Source organism: Oncorhynchus clarkii, chromosome 10, assembly GCF_045791955.1.
Source record: "Oncorhynchus clarkii lewisi isolate Uvic-CL-2024 chromosome 10, UVic_Ocla_1.0, whole genome shotgun sequence".
NCBI lineage: Eukaryota > Metazoa > Chordata > Actinopteri > Salmoniformes > Salmonidae > Oncorhynchus > Oncorhynchus clarkii.
The window spans coordinates 28,245,045-28,269,754 of NC_092156.1; the positions used below are offsets into that span (position 1 = coordinate 28,245,045).

The 24,710-nt window shown below is 39.9% G+C and overlaps 1 protein-coding gene across 2 annotated transcripts in view; it reads right to left on the minus strand.

The window, feature by feature from the left end:
* Positions 1–3,133: 3,133 nt before the first annotated feature.
* The window catches only part of LOC139418227 (delta-sarcoglycan-like), a 105,877-nt gene continuing 84,300 nt past the window's right edge, over positions 3,134–24,710 (minus strand). The window contains exons 6-9 of one of the 2 annotated variants that reach the window (XR_011635287.1): positions 24,554–24,626; positions 13,372–13,495; positions 11,028–11,426; positions 3,134–9,455 (exon numbers count right to left, since the gene is read on the minus strand). Coding sequence is in view for 1 of the 2 variants with exons in the window: in XM_071167517.1 (XP_071023618.1) it covers positions 9,512–9,544; positions 11,334–11,426; positions 13,372–13,495; positions 24,554–24,626 (323 nt within the window). In the remaining variant the exon portion in view is untranslated. Of the gene's footprint in view, positions 9,545–11,027; positions 11,427–13,371; positions 13,496–24,553; positions 24,627–24,710 lie in introns of both variants that reach the window. The other variant, XM_071167517.1, reaches the window with a different exon arrangement.

Here is a 24,710-nt window from a genome sequence, read left to right on the forward strand (position 1 = left end):
GCAGGGCAGTTCTCTAGGCCCTCTACTTTTTTTCTATTTTTACCAATGACATGCCACTGGCATTTATCAAAGCATCTGTTTCCATGTATGCTGCTGATTCAACCATATACGTGTCAGCAACCTCAGCTAATGAAGACACTGAAACCCTTAACAAGGAGTTGCAGTCAGTTTTGGAATAGGTGGCCAGTAATAAACTGGTCCTGAATATCTCTAAAACTAAGAGCATTGTATTGGTACAAATCATTCCCTAAGCTCTAGACCTCAGCTGAATCTGATAATTAATGGTGTGGCTGTTGAACAAGTTGACTAAGACTAAATTACATGGTAATACCTTAGATTGTAAACTGTCATGATCAAAACATATACAGTAAATTAAATGGTTGTAAAGATGGGGAGAGTTATGTCTGTAATTGTTTGACACTACACTCCACAAAGCAAGTCCTGCAGGCTCTAGTTTTGTCTCATCTTGATTATTGTCCAGCCATGTGGTCAAGTGCTGCTAAGGAAGACCTAGTTAATTAACTTCTTATGGATGGGGGGCAGTATTGAGTAATTTGGATGAAGAAGGTGCCCAGAGTAAACTGCCTGCTACTCAGGCCTAGAAGCTAAAATATGCATATGATTTGTAGATTTGGATAGAAAATACTCTGACGTTTCTAAAACTGTTTGAATGATGTCGGTGAGTATAACAGAACTCATATGGCAGGCAAAAACCTGAAAATAAATCTAACCAGGAAGTGGGAAATCTGAGGTTTGTAGGTTTTCAAGTCTTTCAAGCCTCATGAATTTGGATTTGTGAACTAAACGCGTGATAAAAAAGGAGGTATTTGGACATAAAATATGGACTTTATCGAACAAAACAAACATTTATTGTTAAACTGCTATTCCTGGGAGTGCATTCTGATGAAGATCATCAAAGGTAAGTGAATATTTATAATGCTATTTCTGACTTCTGTTGACTCCACAACATGGCGGGTATGGCTTGTTTTGGTGTCTGAGCGCTGTACTCAGATTATTGCATGGTGTTCTTTTTCCGTAAAGCTTTTTTGAAATCTGACACAGCGGTTGCATTAAGGAGAAGTATATCTTTAATTCCATGTATAACACTTGTATTTTCATCTACATTTATGATGAGTATTTCTGTAAATTGATGTGGCTCTGCAAAATCACCGGATGTTTTGGAAGCAAAACATTACTGAACATAACGCGCCAATGTAAACTTAGATTTTTGGATATAAATATGAACTTTATCGAACAAAACATACATGTATTGTGTAACATGAAGTCCTATGAGTGTCATCTGATGAAGATAATCAAAGGTTAGTGATTCATTTTATCTCTATTTGTGCTTTTTGTGACTCCTCTCTTTGGCTGGAAAAATGGCTGGGTTTTTCTGTGAGTTGGTGGTGACCTAACATAATCGTTTGTGGTGCTTTCGCTGTAAAGCTTTTTTGAAATCGGACACTGTGGTAGGATTCACAACAAGATTATCTTTAAAATGGTGTATAATACTTGTATGTTTGAGGAATTTTAATTATGAGATTTCTGTTGTTTGAATTTGGCGCCCTACACTTTCACTGGCTGTTGTCAATTTGATCCCGTTAACGGGATTTCATCCGTAAGAAGTTTAAGCTGCAGCTGGCATAGAACAGAGCAACACGTCTTGCTCTTCATTGTAATCAGAGAGCTAATATAAATACTAAACATGCTAGTCTCTCTTGGCTAAGAGTTGAGGAGAGTCTGCCTGCACACTCCTTTTTTTATAAGAAACATTAATGTGTTGAAAATAGCAAATAGTTTGCATAGTTAACTGACACACAGCTCGGACACACACACTTACCTCACCATACATGCCACCAGGGTTCTTTTCACAGTCCTCAAATCCAGGAACAAATTCAAGAAACCAAACAGTATTATATAGAGAAATATTTGCATGGAACTCCCCTCCATCTCATGTTGCTCAAATGTACAGCAAACCTGTTTTCAAAAAACAGATAAAGCAACACCTCACGGGCACAACTTCTCTCCTCTATTTGACATAGATAGTTTGTGTGTATGTCTTGATATGTAGACTACATGTGCCATTTTTAAATGAATGTAGTTCTGTCCTCGAGCTGTTATTGTCTGTTAATGTTCTGTATTATGTTGTTCCATGTTTTGTGTTGACCCCAGGAAAAATAGCTGCTACTTTCTCAACAACTAATGGGGATCCTAATTAAATACCAAATACTCTTGAGTTTTTTTAGACAGTTACCAATAAAGTGAGAGAATGGAAGAATTGAATTTGAGTAGCAGCATGAGATGCACACATAGACTAAATGACACTGAAAAGGTACAGTGACAAAAATTAAAATGAACATGAACCTGTGTGAAAGAGAGGCTATGTTAGAGTAGCAGAGGTACACACCGTCTTATCTGATGACAATGCAGTCTGAGCTTGCTAAACACATAAAGAATCTCATGGACCAGTTTAATGGGCTTCGTAGCCTCAAATGCAGATAACTTTCCAATGAATTGGCACACTGAAATAACATCCCTGTCCCAGACAACTGGTCAAGATATGAATGGTTAAGTGATATTGAAAAGAGAGATCTATATCTGAATTTAGGCATACAGTTAAAATATACCGTACCCCCATTAAATTGATTAAACTTTGACCTACCAGCACCATTACCCACAGTCACAGGACACCTTCACCCACTTACCCCAAGGCAGCTCAACTGACCCTGTCCCTAGAGACCTCTTTTTTGACAAGCTATGTTTTCAAAACGGTTATGTTTACATGAATTCTGATTATTTCCAGGGATAGACAACATCCTGAAATATTTGTAGATTTATTTGTTTGAAAGAATACTATATTTCACTTGATGCTGAATGTAAAAAACGTCTCAACTTAACTCACTCTACTTTACAGTAATTTCTCTTAGTCCACTTTGCACTAATGTATAAGATGTGAGAGATAAAATCACTCTACATTCCCCATTACTTTGTGTTTAGGTGACTCATGCTGTGAGATGTGCTTTACCTGGTGTTAATGAAAACGATGAACAGTTATATGATGGACAAAATGTTCAGTATCATGTTTCCCTTTCCTTGTACTCAGAGTGAATATGTCCACACATGAATATACTATTTTTAAAATAAGTTTATTGATACAGTTTAGATTGCAGCTCAATTCATAAATACAAACTGTATAAAGAAATAAAATTAAGATAGTTAATTAACTGACATACATCTTCGCATTATTACAATGATGTCTATATCCATTTGTTTTGCATAGAATGTGCAAGGTAAAAAAACAAACTAAGAAAAAAAAATGATTTCTCCATTTTAGCAAAAATGTGTCAACCCACCATTTTGAAATGTAAAATTTAAATGAGATGACTAAATAAATGTATGTGAACTAAATTAATGTCATACCACAACATGGATGACATAGCTTTCACTTTTGAAAGTGATATATCAGATCAGCATCTTGAAATATGAAACAATATGAACTTTTGATTGAAGAGAAGACAGGTAACCGATGTCCCTTTCCAAATAATCTCCCGTGGGCAGATTCTGCATGTAGACTGAAGAATCTGCCGGGACTAAATGGGATGCGTGAGATAACGAGCAGCATTAGTTCAGGCTTTTTGGGGTTTCGTCACTGGTTATTTGGACGTATCAGGATTTGGCGAAGGCGGTGCTCAAACTGCTTCGCCTTGAGTGGTTCGCGCATGTGCCCACACGGATTGGAAGGGGGGGGGGGTCCTTTTGCAAGAGTGGAGACATAGTCTTTGGTGGAACTTTCAATTTCTAATATGCATGAACACAGAAGTTAATCACGCTGACCATATTACGCAAGATTTTACTTCTGGGTTAATAACAGAGATAACATTCCAAATTAATATCTGTATTTACACTATTTTCAAACAGATGGGAGAATGGCCCATCATGCCAAACTCAAAGCAAGGTACGAAGCGAAAATGTGATTGATTGAGTGTTGTTTTCTTTTCAACATTTGTCCTCATCAACATTTTGTGTTCCTTTCACATGCTGTTCAAAATCGCATCGACACATGGTGTAACACATTTTTGTGAAGCTAAGAAGTAAACAAATTACACAAGAATGCACAATTTCTCAAAACTGACAAAATATATGTCCTTCAATCATGTAGTGTTTACACCCATGTTAATGAATTAAAAGTAAATTAGAATATTATAAACAATGCACTCAAAGTCCTGTTTTTAGCTCAATAGACCTTGTTCAACTGGAGAGGTGTGAGAGACAACACATACTGTAGCTAGCACACAAGATCAAAGCAATATGTCTTGTAAAATGATAGCTCTGATATATTTATGTGTCTGGAGCCACTGGCGGTTAGCCCATTGAACATACAGTATAACTATGTCCCCATCATAACAGAGAAAGTCTATCTATGTTCGAAGCCATCTGTCACTCTCAGTCTATAAAATAAACACTGTCAATTCATAGACCCTTTTGAGACTTTTGTGTGTTTGGTTCTATTGGCAGGGTTTCATTTTGAGGGTTTGCTTTTTTTATTACCATATTCACAGGGGAATTATTTCACAAATCATGTAAACGGTCCAAAATAATCCATATGAAGTCATGCATGTCAGATAATCCCTCTGAAAATATGTATAAAATATATTTGATAAAGCCCTTTAGGAAAATCTGATCGGAAAGTAGCCACATCCTATATAAACTGAGCTCCTACATCTTCATTCAGTATGGGCTAACAGACTTGTTTCAGAGGACAGCCTTGAACGAAGGCAATGATTAATTTGTGGCTTATTAGAATAGTCTTAGAGGAAGTATTAATTGCTGTTCATTTGTGTACCCAGAACCAGAAGCAATGTCTAGTGTTTGACTGTTCATTCAAACTACATGCAATTATCCTAAATTAATAAAATACCATCTTGACCTTGGAAAGCCCTAGTTAAGAGATCAGGATGTTGAAGAAAGGATGGCCTTACATAAAGAATGACAAAAACACCCAGAGACTATTCAATAACTGATAGTTAGAATATCATGTGTGCAGTGGACAGGAGAGTGCTGGAGGACTGGGTCTGCTTTGAATGATTTACGATCCTTAGTCCGTTATTGGGACTGTGGCAGAGTCAACTAGTGACTGGGCACTTAGCAAATACTTAGGGCTCTATTCAATCTGTATTGTGTAAATTAAGCATTAGAGCGTGATTGGGATTTAAAGTCAATGTCAATTTGGGTGGTGTTGATACACTCCTCTGATTCAGTCAATTAGCACTGGACACACGCATGTTTGTACACTGTGTGTGTTTGTGTGTGTGTGTGTGTGCGCGTGCGCGTGCGTGCATGTGCACAGTTCCTAGTGAAAGTCTACACATCCCTTGCATGTTATCACAATTTGCAACCTTAAAACGTAATAAAAAAAAGATTAAATTGAGATAAAAAAAATTGACAGATTTATACAAACTTGTTGAAAATTTCAAAGTGAAAGAAAAAATATAACATTTTCCAAATGAATTACAATAAAAAAATGAATATGTCTTGATTGCTTATGTCTTCACACCTCAAGTTAATACTTGGTGGAAGCACCTCTGATAGCCATTACAGCTGTGAATGATTTTGAATAAGATTCTACCAACGTATGGCAACTCTTAGGACAACATATATCTTATTGCAACATATATCTATTGATTTTGTCAAATTTGCTCAACCTCAGTCAATTTGATTGGAAATCATTGATGCACCGCAATATTCAAACCTTATCTGTGATTTTCAAACAGATTTAAGTCAGGACTGACTGCACCAGTCAGGAACACTCAACACAACTTGGAAAGACATTTTGTCCTGCTGAAAAATACAACTATCGCAGGGTTAGGTATTTAGAAGACTGAGGTTTTTTTCTAACTGGGTTTTTGCGACTTTCATATTTATTTTGATCCTGACAAACTCCCTAGTCACTGCTGGTGACAAGCATACCCTTAACATGATGCTGCCACCACAGTTTCACTCTTGTGTTGTATTGGATTTGACCCAACCTAAAGTTTTTCATTTAGGCCTAAAAGTACATTTATTTGGCATGTTGTCCTGCAGTATTACTTAACAGCCTTGTTCAAACATAATATAATATTTGGAGTGAACTTTTTAACACAGGCTTCCATCATTGCACTTTGTCATATGTAAGGGATAACCAACGAGGGGGTATGGGTTCTATGGAAAATAATGTGCGACGTGGAAGGTGTGCTCCAGAAAACGCAAGCTTCAAGAGAATGCATAGAGCCCTGAGTTGATTATCACTATTTTACCATGGCTATAATTTAACACATTTCCCCTACAAATGTGTTCATTTTACAGGAATATGTTCAACATCCACTGAAGTAGCTAGAAAGTGTACTAGATAGCTACAGTAGTTGCCAAACAGACAAACATACTTGCTAGTTTAGTCAACCAAACCTTCAGTCCTAGCTTGCTATATTACAAATCTGACAATTATGTTTTAAATTAGATTTTTGCTTTCAAAACCATTTCAAACCAAACATGTAAGAATGAACTATAGCCATTGAATTCTACTGTGCTTATATATTGTGCATTATAGGGAAATAATGCCAATCTAGAATGCCCTTCAAGCCAATCAGAAATGAGTATTCAACAATGCCTTGGTTTAAAAGCCAGTATTGTGGAGTAAATGCAATGTTGTTGATCCTCTGTATTTTCAATTATTGTGGTGGCAGCATCATGTTATGGATATGCATGTCACCAAAAGGGACTAGGGAGTTTGTTAGGATCAAAATTAATATTCAAAGAGCAAAGCCCAGGTAAAAAGTTTGAAGAAAACCTGCCTCAAACCTCTGAATACCTAATCCTGGGATATAGTTTCATTTTTTCAGGAAGATAATTACACACATTTCAAAAGACACACCATAATGGCTTTCTAGTGGTGTTGAGTGTTCTTGAGTCTCCAGTATCAGTCCTGACTTAAATATGCTTGAAAATCAGAGACAATGTTTGAAAAATGCTGTTAATCAAAGATTCCCCAACCACATTTACTGAGCTTGAGACATTTTGACAAAAACAATGGACATAAGTTGCCCTAAGAATTATGCAAAGTTGGTAGAATCTTATTCAAAGTATTTCACAGCTGTAATGGCTGCTAATGGTTCAAGTATTAACTCTGAGGTACGAAGACATCTTAGTTTTAGTTTTTTATTAATTTGAAGTAGCTGGGTTTGTAGACCAGCAGGGAAAAAATCCAATGTAATCCTTTGTTAGATGACATATCAAGGCAAAAAATTGTGACAACTGTGAAAGGGATGTGGCACTGTATGTACAGTATGTGTGTCTCATAACTTTTAGATGGTGCCAAACTGAAATATAAGAATGCTGTAGTTTAGTACAACTGATCTGCTTTTCAGACAATAATAACTATAAAACAGACCAAATTAAATGCAATGTGCCTGGGGAAATGGTTCAGTCATCTTGCAATTTAGTTTATTATATACTCTCAACAATACTCAGTGGCATTTTACAGTGTGCACATCGGAAATCTAAATAAATAAAATGCTTTTATGTGGAGAAAAAAATTATATTTATATAATTTTACAGAGGCGATATAAAACATAACATCTCTTGAATATACAGTAGCACAATGCTCCACAACATTGACAGAGCTGTAAAAACCCTGCGGTAAAAACCCTCCTGAAGACTGTATTGCTTTCTTCAGCATGGATGATGAGCTAATAACAGGTGGTGCAAAATGAGGCAAACGGCCCCATTCAAATGGAGTAAAAAAAGCAGATGTTGATGCCAGGCAAAGTGGACTTTAGGAAATCCTTTTGCTCTCTAATGAACTTGAACACAGACACTGTTCACTTCAGATCGCCTCAGAAGGATTGCAGTGTATGGGAGCTAAGGACAAGACAAGTACTCAATGAGTATCGTACAGGATGACTATGTCATAGTAGGGGCCACTCCGCTTTTTGGTTTGTGTGTCTGTAACTCTGAGCATCATTAAACAAGTAAAGCCAAATACACAGTCGATAGAAGACATTAAAAAAAACTATTAGTAGAACAAATTCCACACGACACACGCAAGGAATGCAAAGACCTCACCCCCAACTGCCAAACAAAATGGGCAAGCGTTTCATTGTATTGTTGATCTCAGTGTGTGAGAAGTTTACACAAAATAAAGAAAAAGCAATATAACCTTTCCCAACTGGCAAACATGGTATACTAAACATGCTAACCTGTAGAATATTAAGATATTTACTTATTCAATCTTTTTGTTGTTGTTTGAAAAACACATGATATATAAAAGCTTTAATTTAGAAAAAGAGCAGATTTTTCATTTCATGAGGTTGTGCCCTTGACACACTCAGATGTGATTATGTGTATTTACAGATAAACGGTATAAAAAGTTGACGCTCTTGCTTATATTTCAAAAACAAAAACCATGTGTTTACCAACATGTTGGCCCTGATCTTCTTGTCAAAGGCATTAAACCACTGAAAAAAAACGACAGGAGAAGAAGAGAGAGAGGGTGTGGTTGCATGCAGTTGGGTGAGTCAGAGATATCTTTGCATTCCCATCCTCTACACACAAAAAGGATTGAACCAAAAGGAAAAACTAATGTTGACAAAATAAAGTCTGTGTGATGTGCTTCTCCTTGCCACAAGTGCATTGATATAAGGCACAGGCACAGTTTCCCCTCTTTGAACAGAGTGGGTCACTCCCAGTACGAGGAATTGGTAGGGTGACCACCTGTGAAGACCATCACCATGCAATGTTTACTATTACTACTACTACTAATGTTCTGTTAGTGGTGTAGGTTTAAAATCTGTGCTGCTTTTGCTTTCTTCACGATTTAAAAAAATCAACGTTGACATGAATTGACATGATATGAAAATGAAACCAAGCCTGACACATTGACAGTCAAAATGATTCACAAAAGAAAACACTATTGTTACACTCTTCATATTTCAAAAGTTACAATATCTTTAGAACTGCTCAAATTTTTATCATTGAACAAAATAGCAATGAGCCTTCTATCACTACATGTGTGGTAGGTGGCATGAAGCAGAGAGATGGGGAAATGGCAGGATATTGCAGGGTTTCTAATGTGGGTGATCACCCTAGTGATTCTGGTACTGAAATTGTCTTCAGGACATTGAACAGAACATTGTCACTCCGAGTGTCTCTTTGTAAATCTCAGGAGGATCCCTCTCAGTTCCTGTCAAAGGCTGTTAGAAGGAACAGACCCCCTAAGTGTCAATGTATATGCATGATTGCGTGTGTTTCTGTGTATGTGTAGATACGTTTTTCTATGTGTTGCGTTATGTGCATTTGTCTATGTGTTTCACTGCATGTGTGTGTTTCAGTATACATGTGGATGTTTGTTTCAGTGTGCGTGTGTTTCGATATGTATGTATGTATGTATGTACGTACAGTGGGGAGAACAAGTATTTGATACACTGCCGATTTTTCAGGTTTTCCTACTTACAAAGCATGTAGAGGTCTGTAATTTGTATCATAGGTACACTTCAACTGCGAGAGACGGAATCTAAAACAAAAATACAGAAAATGACATTGTATGATTTTTAAGTAATTAATTAGCATTTTATTGCGTGACATAAGTTTTTGATCACCTACCAACCAGTAAGAATTCCGGCTCTCACAGACCTGTTAGTTTTTCTTTAAGAAGCCCACCTGTTTTCCACTCATTACCTGTATTAATTGCACCTCTTTGAACTCCTTACCTGTATAAAAGACACCTGTCCACACACTCAATCAAACAGACTCCAACGTCTCCACAATGGCCAAGACCAGAGAGCTGTGTAAGGACATCAAGGATAAAATTGTAGAGCTGCACAAGGCTGGGATGGGCTACAGGACAATAGGCAAGCAGCTTGGTGAGAAGGCAACAATTGTTGGCGCAGTTATTAGAAAATAGAAGAAGTTCAAGATGACGGTCAATCACCCTCGGTCTGGGGCTTCATGCAAGATCTCACCTCGTGGGGCATCGATGATCATGAGGAAGGTGAGGGATCAGGCCAGAACTACACGGCAGGACCTTGTCAATGACCTGAAGAGAGCTGGGACCACAATCTCAAAGAAAACCATTAGTAACACACTACGCCGTCATGGAAAATAATCCTGCAGCGCACGCAAGGTCCCCCTGCTCAAGCCAGCGCATGACCAGGCCCGTCTGAAGTTTGCCAATGACCATCTGGATGATCCAGAAGAGGAATGGGAGAAGGTCAGGTGGTCTGATGAGACAAAAATAGAGCTTTTTGGTCTAAACTCCATTTGCTGTGTTAGGAGGAAGAAGAAGGATGAGTACAACCCCAAGAACACCATCCCAACTGTGAAGCATGGAGGTGGAAACATCATTCTTTGGGGATGCTTTTCTGCAAAGGGGACAGGACGACTGCACCGTATTGAGGGGAGGATGGATGGGGCCATGTATCGCGAGATCTTGGCCAACAACCTCCTTCCCTCAGTAAGAGCATTGAAGATGGGTCGTGGCTGGGTCTTCCAGCATGACAACGACCCGAAACACACAGCCGTGGCAACTAAGGAGTGGCTCCGTAAGAAGCATCTCAAGGTCCTGGAGTGGCCTAGCCAGTCTCCAGACCTGAACCCAATAGAAAATCTTTGGAGAGAGCTGAAAGTCCGTCTTGTCCAGCGACAGCCCCGAAACCTGAAGGATCTGGAGAAGGTCTGTATGGAGGAGTGGGCCAAAATCCCTGCTGCAGTGTGTGCAAACCTGGTCAAGAACAACAGGAAACGTATGATCTCTGTAATTGCAAACAAAGGTTTCTGTACCAAATATTAAGTTCTGCTTTCCTGATGTATTAAATACTTATGTCATGCAATAAAATGCAAATTAATTACTTAAAAATCATACAATGTGATTTTCTGGATTTTAGATTCCGTCTCTCACAGTTGAGGTGTACCTATGATAAAAATTACAGACCTCTACATGCTTTGTAAGTAGGAAAACCTGCAAAATCGGCAGTGTATAAAATACTTGTTCTCCCCACTGTATGTATGTATGTATGTATGTTTGCATGTATGCATGTATGCATGTATGCATGTATGTATGTATGTTTCAGTGAGTGCGTGTTTTGATATGTTCTGCATGTGTGTTTGTGTGTGTGTGTGTGTGTGTGTGTGTGTGTGTGTGTGTGTGTGTGTGTGTTTCAGTGTTAGTGTGTGTGTGTGTGTGTGTGTTTCAGTGTTAGTTTGTGCATGTGTGTGTTCTAGAGGCAGACATTGTTGCTGATCTGGCAGGTGGAGCCTGTCCCGGCCTGTGATAGGAAGAGTTTCCCGTTGGGACAGACACACACCTCATAGACAGTCTGTCTGGTAGTGGTCCCCGAGGGTGAGGCCTTGCCCTCAGGCAGACGCAGCAGCCTGATCCTCCGCGCGTCCAAAGTGATCTAACCACAGGGAGACAACGGGTTAAATGAGGACAGAGTCATGTTATTTATTTATGTATAGATGTGGTAAAGAGGTCAATCGAACTAGACCAAAACACTGGAATTGCCATGGAAACACATGAGGGAAAGGGCTGTGGGGGAAAGATCCTGAGTCTCCTCATTGCCCCCAAACAAAATTACCCTACATTTAGGCTATTATTTATACGTGTATTTCACACTATGTTGAGGTAAAAACCATGTCATCATTACCAATCAACAGCATTACAGTTCAAAACTACTTTGACTACAACCACCGATTTCTGTATGTGAACTATTATAACCATCTTATAAAAACGGGATGTAGTCAAATAAAAATAATTGAATAATTGAAAAAAGGAGTGCACTGCGCCTTTACTAGTCCTGTATTAGCAGACCGATATAGCTGTGTCCCCCGCCCCACCCTTTCTAAACTTGATTATATTATTACATATTACGCAGCAAAAACAGACAAATATTTCCACATTGAACTTAAGTAACCACATTGTGGGTCTGTTACAACACATAAATCATGACAGACTTGACAAATATCCACTTTGTTAGATCAGGTTTGTTGAATGTGCGCCAATCTGGTCAATTAAACATCCACGTTCCATTGACTCCTTTACCGCATATATAGTTGGATAGGTGGGTGAGTGAGTGAGAGAGAGAGAGTAGAGAGAGAGAACTGTGTGACTCTACCCATGTATAGCCTCCTCTACCTAACTTCAAGACAATCACAATGAGAGATGATAAATCACTTAAAGCACTGTGGACAATATACTGTAGATCTGTTTGTATTACCTGTTCTAGCACCTCTGCCGTTCTTCTCTGGGCTAAAGAGAAGTGGCTATCGATAGACAAAGCCGTTTATGGCATTAACCTCTTAACGGCCACACACCCAACTCATCTCTGTACGCTGAATTATTTACTCCTTTATGATTTAAGATGGACAAATCCATACCCAGCGTTCAAGCTACCAATCAATTCCAACAATAACTTCTCACTTTACTCCGGTATTATCATTTGAATTGGTACAGTACTTCTCTCTCGCCCATCTTTACCATTCCACCAAACCAGACAGTCAGTCTAAATCCCATCTCTCTAACCTCCTCTCCCCCTCGCCCTCCCGGGACTTTTAAGGGGTTGTATTTCCCTAGCCGGGAGAGGATCTGCTCTTAATATAAAAGGTAAAAGGAGTCATTTCCAGGCGCCTCAGGGAAGCATTCCTATCAAATGACCTGTAACACTTTTAAGTAGGGAGTCTCAGCTGACTTCTCCACACATCTGCTATTGAGATAATCTCTGCAGTGAGAGAGAGGCCGGGGGCCGGGTATCAGCAGGTCTCTAATAGGTAAACCTCACCACTAATTGCGGTTGGAAGTGCCAAGGGGATCCTAGAGAGCGAGAGGTGTCTTGTGAAGTGTCTGTCCACGAGTCAGGCAGGTGACAAATGGACAGTTGGAAGGCAACTCAAATGGAGTGTGAGAGCAGGGGTGCAGTTACATGAGGAAGATGGCAAAGCACTAAATGTTTGATATAAGCCACATCAAGTCGATAAAATTGAGAGGGGCCTCTGTTCATGTGTTAAATCAAATAGTCCCATGATTCTGTTAAATTGTCTGATAAAACTTTGGAAGAATAACCCAAGGGCAACGATCGAACAAGTGAAGTTTTACCCTCATCAACATTCACTTCAGATCATAACATCGACAGACAGATATACAGATGTAGAGTATACACAGTTTAAGAACTCTTAATGCAGCCTTTCTTCCTTTCTGACTTCCTTCCTTCATGAGATCAGTGATTAACTAATCTGACATAACTTGAAAATAAACGCTATGGAGTGAAATCCTTTAGATCAATGACTACTTTAACAGAGGAGTAAGAAAATATGCAAAGATAAAAGTTGAGAGAATGGGCCCCCTACCTCTCCGTCTTTGGACTCTAGGCGTAGGTCACTTCTACATGTGGCCTGGATGTCCCCTGCCTCTGCTAGGATCTGGATTCCTTTAGGGGCCTCCATGTACAGAGACCGAGTGGGAGACTCCAGGCTGGAAGAGAGAGAAGAGACAATTCCATCAATGAATGACTGAATACCCAGGAGAAATCATAAGAACCATAGCCATGGGGTAGAGATGATTTATTAGGGGTTCACAGCAAAGCTATTGTTATTAATAAGTCAAGCGTAGATTGGTAATAGTTTTTCTAATTTGGCACACAGAAACTACAGGCCATGATTGACTTGGTCAAAAGGAATGGTACTGATTGGCCTATAGGTGCCTCAGTTATAAGCAGTCTCACTTAAACCCTCATATCCGCCTCCAAATAACACCAAATGTATGCCCATATGTATGTAGGCCCATGGTAGATCTGTTAACTTAGATAGAGAAAAGCTAAGGGATTTGTTAAGCGATGGCTGAGTTATTGATCAATCAGAAAATCTGATTTTACGTGTCCATTTAAATACTTTGTAAATCCACTTCACAGTGACCTATCACATTTTTATGTTTTAGGTTCATCAAAGACATTACCATGATGAACCATGTTAAATTTGTCATTGGCATACAGTGTCAGGACATCTGTTTTTGGGAAAATTTGCGAAAATTTCCTTTTGTAGGATACCCGGAGGGCTTGTTCGACATTGCAGCTGACACTGCAGCCGACAGTGCAGGTGAATGCCAACTGACTGATCTACAAAGAACCTTGCATCATAAATAACTACTCATTATTATTTGTAGATCAGTCAGTAACAATTTACCCATTATATATTACGGTTTTGATCCTCTCGAACATGGCCATTAATATCCTTTGGTTGATTGGTTGAGGCTTTTTGGGTGCATTAAATCACTCCGTGCTCTTACCAAAACACAAAACATGATGAATAGTTTATCTCGCCTCGGATCGGAGTGTATTCACAGAGTGTACAAAACATTAGGAACGCCTGCTCTTTCCATGACATAGACTGACCAGGTGAATCCATGTGAAAGCTATGATCCCTTATATATGTCACCTGTTAAATCCACTGAAATCAGTGTAGATGAAGGGGAGGAGACAGGTTAAAGAAATACTTATAAGCCTTGAGACATGGATTGTGTATGTGTGCCATTTGGTGTGAATGGGCAAGACAAAATATTTAAGTGCCTTTGAACGGGGTATGGTAATAAGTGTCAGGCGCACTGGTTTGAGTGTATCAAGAACTGCAACCATGCTCAACAGTTTCCTGTGTGTATCAATAATGGTCCACCACCCATAGGACATATAGCCAACTTGACACAACTGTGGGAAGCATTGGAGTCAACATGGGCCAGCATCCCGGTGGAACGCTTTTGACACCTTGTGTGTTTCTAATATTTTTTACACTCAGTGTATATATCCTTAGAAGCTGTGTGAATATAAAGTCACTGCAACCTTAGATGGCTGCACCAGACCAGTTGGTGGCACTATAGATTTTATTGGCACCCGCGGCACTAGAAGATACTAGAGCAATAACTATTGGTCAAGTGGAATTTTCCTCATTCAAATTAATATTAGATTTAAATCATGCAGACAAACAATGTGAAATATTGTGATTAGTATATCCGTATATTCACATATTGTTGCCCTATTATGTAGTCTGAACATACTGAAAAGTGGATATTTTATTCAGTAAAATATGAAACCGTAAGTCCTGCCGCTTGCACAGTCAGCATATTACAGCTGTGAGAGTGTATGAAATTATTCTGGAATGCTAATGTGGAGTGTACCAATGGAGATTTAAATCAACATGGTAATGCGTTCACTGATTACACATAAAGGAAGATAGTTTGCTTCGTTATCCAACTGATCGTGTATCCTTTCTGTCATCCTGTCCACCCCGTTCATTGCTGCAGCAAGTGACTACAACACACATCAAGTGACTAAAACACACTAAAAGTGACTAAAACACACTAAAAGTGAAAGGTAAATTGAGATTTCCCTAAATGATTTCTGCTTGCTGCCATATGTATCAGTGGTTCATACATAGGGCCTCCATTGTGTAAGAATATGCTATCCATGTCTATCTGTTGGGGGAGTGTTGTTATCACTCTGTCAGTGATAGGAGATATGAACCAGAGTGTGGAACGGAGACAGGGAGACACTAGACAATGATCTGGGATAAGAGGTTGTGGCTGTGACTGCAGTAGCAGAGCTTCCAGTTCATTTCCCTCTCTCTGTCTTCTCTGGCCACTGCCAGCCTCAGCCGCCGCCCAACAAAGGAAATTAAGTATCGATCACATGACCAACAAACAACAAGCCGAATTTATATTCAAATAACTAGCTGTCATCTTTATTAATATCAAATGGGTTTGCTTTGCCTTCACACAGACATTCAAATGTTGTAGTGGAGGATGAATTCTAGATGAAAGATCTTGAATCATATCAGATTTCCATTATGTATTGCTGTGATATTACTTGACTGTTTTTTAGAATTGTATTATGATATTATATATCATATTATTATATTCTAGTATATTACTGCCATTTCATTTGTTCACATTTGGAAAATGAGGACATGAAAAGGCAACAAAGGGGCCTGGGTTATAACTATAATCACATAATGGCCACCGACAGAAACACCATCTCCACCCCGCTGATCCTCAACACTGGGACCCCACAAGGGTGCATTCTGAGCCCTCTCCTGTACACCCTGTTCACCCATGACTGCGTGACCATGCACGCTTCCAACTCAATCATCAAGTAGACTACACTACAGTGGTTGGCTTGATTACCAACAACGACAAGACGGACTACAGGGAGGAGGTAAGGGCCCTTGGAGTGTGGTGTCAGGAAAATAACCTCACACTCAATGTCAACAAAACAAAGGAGATGATCGTGGACTTCAGGAAACAGCAGAGGGAGCAGCCCCATATCCACATCGACGGGACAGCAGTGGGGAAGGTGGAAAGTTTTAAGTTCCTCGGCGTACACATCACGGACAAACTGAAATGGTCCACATACTCAGACAGCGTGGTGAAGAAGGAGCAACAGCGCCTCTTCAACCTCAAGAGGCTGACCGAATTTGGCTCACCGAAACCACTCACAAACTTTTACAGATGCACAATCGAGAGCATCCTGTGGGACTGTATCACAGCCTGGTATGGCAACTGCTCCGCCCACAATTGTAAGGCTCTCCAGAGGGTGGTGAGGTCTGCACAACGCATCACTGGGGGCAAGCTACCTGCCCTCCAGGACACCTACAGCACCCGATGTCACAGGAAGGCCAAAAAGATCATCAAAGACAACCACCCAATCCACCACCTGTTCACACCGTTACGATCCAGAAGGCGAGGTCAGTACAGGTGCATCAAAGCTGGGGCCGAGAGACTGAAAAACAGCTTCTATCTCAAGGCCATCAGACTGTTAAGCAGCCATCACTAACATTGAGTGGCTACAGAGTCAAATCTCTAGCCACTTTAATAATTAATAATTGGATGTAATAAATGTATCACTAGTCACTTTAAACAATGCTACTTTATATGATGTTTACATACCCTACATTACTCAGCTCATATGTATATACTGTACTCTATACCATTTACTGCATCTTGCCTATGCCGCACGGCCATCGCTCATCCACATATTTACAGTGCCTTGCGAAAGTATTCGGCCCCCTTGAACTTTGCGACCTTTTGCCACATTTCAGGCTTCAAACATAAAGATATAAAACTGTATTTTTTTGTGAAGAATCAACAACAAGTGGGACACAATCATGAAGTGGAACGACATTTATTGGATATTTCAAACTTTTTTAACAAATCAAAAACTGAAAAATTGGGCGTGCAAAATTATTCAGCCCCTTTACTTTCAGTGCAGCAAACTCTCTCCAGAAGTTCAGTGAGGATCTCTGAATGATCCAATGTTGACCTAAATGACTAATGATGATAAATACAATCCACCTGTGTGTAATCAAGTCTCCGTATAAATGCACCTGCACTGTGATAGTCTCAGAGGTCCGTTAAAAGCGCAGAGAGCATCATGAAGAACAAGGAACACACCAGGCAGGTCCGAGATACTGTTGTGAAGAAGTTTAAAGCCGGATTTGGATACAAAAATATTTCCCAAGCTTTAAACATCCCAAGGAGCACTGTGCAAGCGATAATATTGAAATGGAAGGAGTATCAGACCACTGCAAATCTACCAAGACCTGGCCGTCCCTCTAAACTTTCAGCTCATACAAGGAGAAGACTGATCAGAGATGCAGCCAAGAGGCCCATGATCACTCTGGATGAACTGCAGACATCTAGTATATTGCACAAATCTGGCCTTTATGGAAGAGTGGCAAGAAAGCCATTTCTTAAAGATATCCATTGTTGTTTAAAGTTTGCCACAAGCCACCTGGGAGACACACCAAACATGTGGAAGAAGGTGCTCTGGTCAGATGAAACCAAAATTGAACTTTTTGGCAACAATGCAAAACGTTACGTTTGGCGTAAAAGCAACACAGCTGAACACACCATCCCCACTGTCAAACATGGTGGTGGCAGCATCATGGTTTGGGCCTGCTTTTCTTCAGCAGGGACAGGGAAGATGGTTAAAATTGATGGGAAGATGGATGGAGCCAAATACAGGACCATTCTGGAAGAAAACCTGATGGAGTCTGCAAAAGACCTGAGACTGGGATGGAGATTTGTCTTCCAACAAGACAATGATCCAAAACATAAAGCAAAATCTACAATGGAATGGTTCAAAAATAAACATATCCAGGTGTTAGAATGGCCAAGTCAAAGTCCAGACCAAAAGGTGGCGCTACAAAGTATTAACTTAAGGGGGCTGAATAATTTTGCACGCCCAATTTTTCAGTTTTTGATTTGTTTAAAAAGTTTGAAATGTCCAATAAATGTCGTTCCACTTCATGATTGTGTCCCACTTGTTGTTGATTCTTCACAAAAAAATACAGTTTTATATCTTTATGTTTGAAGCCTGAAATGTGGCAAAAGGTCGCAAAGTTCAAGGGGGCCGAATACTTTCGCAAGGCACTGTATATGTACATATTCTTATTCATCCATTTACACTTGTGTGTATAAGGTAGTTGTTTTGAAATTGTTAGATTACTTGTTATATATTACTGCACTGTCGGAACTAGAAGCACAAGCATTTCGCTACACTCGTATTAACATCTGATAACCATGTGTATGTGACCAATACGATTTGATTTGATTTGATTTGACAGGTGTGCAATGTTGTCCACACTGGGAAATCATCAAATGCTTATAATATTCAAGCAGTCTGAATCTAGGCAGAAATTCAAAATAGGCTACATATCCAGCTAATTCAAAATAGGCTACATATCCAGCTAATTCAAAATAGGCTACATATCCAGCTAATTCAAAATAGGCTACATATCCAGAGTGGGGTATAGGACTCTACAGCATGTATACTTATTTTATTATGTTTAAAATCAAGGAGATGGTCACTATCTCAGTATGTAATTGGAAATATTGACCAACCAGGGAGCGGGCATATGGGCATAATGCTTTGGACATAATGTACACTCTTAGAGAGTAAACATAGTGCTAATTGTGTCTGCTAAAACATAAATGAGCAGAATAACACTGTGATGGTACACCATGTCCTCTCAGAGGTGATCAACACAACAGGACAAAACTTTATTTGGAGTTTGACATCAGTATAGCAGGATGAGAAACAGCTTACTATCTTCACTGTAAAGATGAAGGACAAAACATTGTCATCATGTCATATGTTGTTGTCATGTTGTGATCAGAAAAGAGTCAAACAACAACTGTTCAATCATTGATTAGAATCACAATAAAGGAATTTAAAAAAGTATTTATTGGTTTGGAAATCCAAACAATAATTCCCATTAATCTTAGCCCAAAGTGCTCTTCCTCTTTGAAAAGCGTGTGAGCCTCAGCCTGGCCATCTATCTGTATTCAGGGTTGGGCTGTGTTGTGTGTCTCAGATGCTGCTGGAGGGAAAATAAACCGATTATAAGACATAACATTACAGTAACAGTATCCTTGGTGTCGACTCAGGATCACAGAGAGTCCCCCTCCCCCCGCTGATTATCACCCGTAAAACAGGAAGATAAGGGGTCATTTGCATGCACCGAGAATATGAGATGCCACCAGTGACTCCCTCCCTTCCCCCTCTCTCTCTCTGTTCCCTCCCTTCCTCTGGTGGCATGCACCACCATCAACATCTCCAGCCGAGATCAAAGGTCAATTACTTTTCATGCGTCCTCGTTCATATCACCAGAGTTCAAATATGCCATTGTGTAAATTATATGCTTTTCCAATTGAAAGAAATTGCATGGGATTACAATGTAAATGTACGCCATATTTTTGCGGTGTGTTTTCCCTTTTGTGTCCTTCACAACGTCTCCTAATCATAGCTAATTATGATCTGATACATACAGTATTATCTGTATAGTGGTCAACTGTGAGAAATTAAATGAAATGTATCCTACTTTAACCGGACAAGTGATCATAGAGTTAATTGATTGGATAACAGTAGAGTTTATTATCTCCAGTGATTAGTGTGATTGTGGCTTTCTGAAATAATGTTGTGACCTGAACATCGGCAACGGCACACTATGTTCGCCCAATTACTCTGACAAATATACACTTTGAAATGGGGGTCTGTTTGACATGTCTGGGTCTTATTGCAGTGTGGATGGAAGCGCTAAACCTATTGCATTTCCACCAGGGCCTACTTCCTCAGCCGAACTACAGACACAGAATTTGTTTTAATGATTACAAATCACCTCCAAAACTCAACTCAAAGGTATAACAGTTATGACAGATTTCATGACTGTCCACGAGAATCCAAATAGGTCAGATCAGGTTGGCAATGAATAACTTCAATCAGACTCCCTCTCACCCAGAGGGGGAAGGAAAGAACTAGTGGGGATTAACAACTCACGTCCTATTGTAAATTAACGGAGAAGATCCAGGCCTGTGCTTTCAAAATTCGCAACATACTTTTTCCCGCTGAAACTCTAACACGCTCAAAAGCGAACACTGGAACAATATTTCTAACGTAGAATGTGGGGAATGGTCAGAGGCGATCTATAGAACACTAATGTCATTATGTTTGTTATTTTGTGATGTCATTAAAAATGAAATAAAGGAAATACTGTAACTTTGAAAGTATACCCACTACACAGATGAAATTTCCATACTAAGGGTTGTGCATGTAATATGGAACATGATGAAAGTGTTTTTGTTAAGAGAAGGATGTGATTTGAGAAGTTATAAGAGATAATTTTTTCCGCATAACTTGGCATAGTGAGTAGTCACTGCCCCGGAGTGAGGTCAGGGAGTGTGCCAGCCTGCCGGAACCACCCTTTTTGAGCAAAATGTATAAATAATGGGTTAAGAAAAAAACAGAAGGAACCAGAAAATGTATGAAGCGGCTGCTACACGTTTAAAATGGTTTGAAGTTTGAATCTCAACATGAGGTGGAGAGATTCAAACCATCGTATTACTCTACTCTCATCACCCCACTGGGGAATCATCGATAAGGTTGGCAAGCCTATCTTCAAAGAAGTATCTTAAAGAGCGAATGGAAGGAAAATTAACTCTGTAGTTCTGTTCAGGACTACACGACAAGTCACCGGATACCGAACAACTACAAAGAAGGACAACAGTAGAAGAGTTGTTGGAACTATTTTGGACAATCAGAGCCTTACAAGCGTGCCGCGAAATGGCCCATCACCCTTTCCAAGACTGCCCCGTTCACCGAGAAATCTCCGGCGAACCCAGGCATTTCAAGTAAATACATTAATGATTTCTTGCTCAAAGAGGGCTGCGGTTCGTGTGCAAAGTACATGGTTATTGTAGGTGAGAGTAGTTTCTGAATGTCAAGTGTCTCTGTCCCTCTCTCTCCCTCTCTTCTTTAACAAGAAGCCATGTTGTTGTCATTCCGCTAGGGACCTGTTTTCAGCATATTACGTCTCCAGTCAATAACCGGTGCAGAGTGTGTATGTTTATCCTGTGTTCACATTTAATTATCCGGTAAATAAATAACGAAACCAATTTGTGTGGTACTGAATCATAAGTAAGGCTCTGGTTAGATGCAAGGAGGTTATGACTGTTCAGAATGGTGATATGATACGAGGTTTTGAATAATAAGTTGACTGTTTATAGGTGTGATAGGTAAAGATCTTTTAGAGTTTGATTCGGGAGATGGTAACTCTTTATAGAACTGCTCCAGATCCAAATGAGTTAATTGTTACGTGATTCATTTAATCAGGTAACAATTAGACAAATTTAGTTAATTCGAAAAACAACAGTCAATGTTAATGTCAAAGTCAAGTCACGACACGGTCGAATAATAAAGCCAGATAAAATAGTGGCTCCATTTTCAAAGGAAGCCTTTTATGGGTTTGTCACATTCGTTCTTGAGAACACATTCCATGTTCAAGGAGTTATTGTGATGTTTTTTTGCTCTCAAGCTAGGCGTCATATTGTTTTGTCTTTATCTGTGTAGAGAACGGGTCAGGACATCTGTCAAATATTCCTGTCCGCCTTTCTGCTGCCACAAGTGAGAAATGTATTCAATAGAAAGACATGTAATGTGGATGACACATGATCTTCAACCGAAGAGATATGATGCCGGCTATTGTTCTAAGTAGGAGAATATGACTCTCAAAATAGAACATGATGGGATCCTGAATTGATGCCTGCCATGGATTCCAACACATTATGGAAATATTAGATTTTACTCATGCTCCACTGCGCTCACCCCTCTTTCCAAAGTAATTGGATAATTTGGGTCATATCTCATTTTCAATTGGCTACTTGTTACAAAAGAGCGCATAAATAGAAGAAAAAGCCCTAGCCTCCAACTAAAAATTACACTGGGAATGGTATGCTGAGCTCCGGAGCATCACTCAAAGTGATCTGTCCTTTTCCTAAAAATGCTGCCAAAAATCAGCTGTTTCTATGTCAAACAATTGTGTTATATTTCAGTCTTCTGTGATGTATATAAAGTGTAATATTTCGATGCAAACTCTGACATGGTACAGGTGTCTTCTTTTTTGCAAGCCTATAACCATGTTTATGCGTTGTATATGTTTGTTTCAAAGTAGATTTTTTTAAGACTACCAAGAGTCACTGTCTGACCCAGATTTAGCCCACTGCAGTAAAAGGTTAAATGATCATGTCTAAAGCTCCGTAAATGATTGATGAGTCACGGTTCATTTACATGAAGAAGCTGTACAGTTCTATCTAAATACCACTGAATGGGCCTCCTCTGTTCTGAAAGTAAAGGATGATGCATGGGCTGCTACAGTAGCACGGTGATGCTATGAACTGCGTGTTCATACAGAGTGTTCATTTTGATTGATGGGTGTCAGAATGTTTGGTGTATGTGGAGGCAGGGATGATAACCAGTGTCAACTGTCAATGAGGGTGGGCCCACTGTACCCTTCTCTCCTCTCACTCTGTTAGGGCCAGGGGGAGGGAGAGAGGTGCTGTGTCTGTGGCTTTACAAACATCATTTTATGGCAGGGGTGTCAAATACATTTTGCCCCGGGGGCTCCATTTGGTCTGCAACGAGTCCTCTATCTATTGTTTTGGGAATTTTTGATACTCCCTGACTGTCTAGTTTTCATTTCTGTGATTGTAAGTGAGCTGGACAGTCAGCAAAACTGTATAAATGTAGGTCCATTATCATTTCTACACAGTTTAAATTTGGGTTTAGTCATTTTAAAGTATATTTACTTTGTTTCGCCCCCACCCAAATGATAATCTCAAAACGCACACAGGCCGGATTGGACCCCAAAACACTGTGCTATATGTTTGACACCCATGTTGTAGATTGGAAGGTGAAGAGTGTGCTTGTGTGTGTCTGTCCAGATATGTTTTGGGTGGTTGTGTGGTAGTATAGTCACCTGTGTGTCGGTGGAGGCCAATGCTCCAAGTGGCACTAACTGCTCATTATCTCTCTCCCTACAAATCTGTCTTCCCTGCCATGTCTAATCCACCACTTGTCAGCCATCAGCCACACTCTACTTCTCTTTACCCCTCTCCCTCTCTCCCTTCTCTATGTCTCTTGCCTCTGATATTGGCATTGTACTTCATATGTTTGTTTTAGTTCATGAGAAGCTCCTTTAATTACATTCTGATGAGCATCCGGGCATTGATCTGAGTAGAGAGGGGGCTCATCCACTGCCAAAGATACAGCCATTGATCTGTACATGTCGGAGACCACACAACAACGCAGCCAAATGATTCTTCATCAACACTCAACTGGACGGGATGGAGTTGCTCGAGGAGTGTAAATTGCTTCACAGAGTCGAGTCTTTCCAAGCTACAGGTCATTGGAAGAAAGTCCAATCCTGTAGGCCTGTTCCAAAGCTAATTTTTATATTTAATGATCCTTTATTTAACTAGGCAAGTCAGTTATGAACAAATTCTTACTTACAATGACGGCCTACCCCGGCCACACCCAAACCCGGACGAAGCTGGGCCAATTGTGCACCGCCCTATCGGAATCCCAAACACGGCCGGTTGTGATACAGCCTGGAATCGAACAAGGGTCTGTAGTGATGCCTCTAGCACTGAGATGCAGTGTCTTAGACCGCTGCACCACTCGGGAGTCCCCAAAAGTAATATTACACTGTATTATTTGCTACAAGGGTAAAATGTATCTATCTACCTGTGAGTGGAGCCTATCTGCTGTTTCTAAACTATTAAAAACTATACTGTGATTTTAGTTGACTACAAAAAAGGTATGTTTATACTGTATGCTAGCATATAGGTGGGGACTCACATATCATTCTCTACCCCATTAAGAAGGAAAACTGAACCAAAAGGAAGATTTTGATGCTGTGCCTTAGCACAAGCAAATAACCTTAGTCTGATGACAGGACACACCTGCAGTATAGGCCCTGTCAGCAGAACATCTACAGAAATCTTTAAAACACCACTTATCTGGCTGGAATATATAGTAATGGTTGTCAGTGGCAGTATGCATAGGGTTAGTGAATAATTTAAAAGGAAATACTCCACTCACACCCTCCCTCACCACACACCAAGGTTTACACCGTACCCAAACCCGGCCGTGTGTGTGCATGTATATTATGTGTGTGCATCAGGGTGGATTCAAAGAGAAACTTATCTTACCGTAGCTCTTTGAAGGGCTCGGCCCTGACGTGTGGCGTCTCCACAGAGTTGGTGAATACGGCTCCCTCGGCACCTGTAATCACAGAACTACAACATTAGCCAGGAGACCTCCTCTCTCTGCCAGCCGTCGGCCCGTCGCTCAATACCACACTGTGAT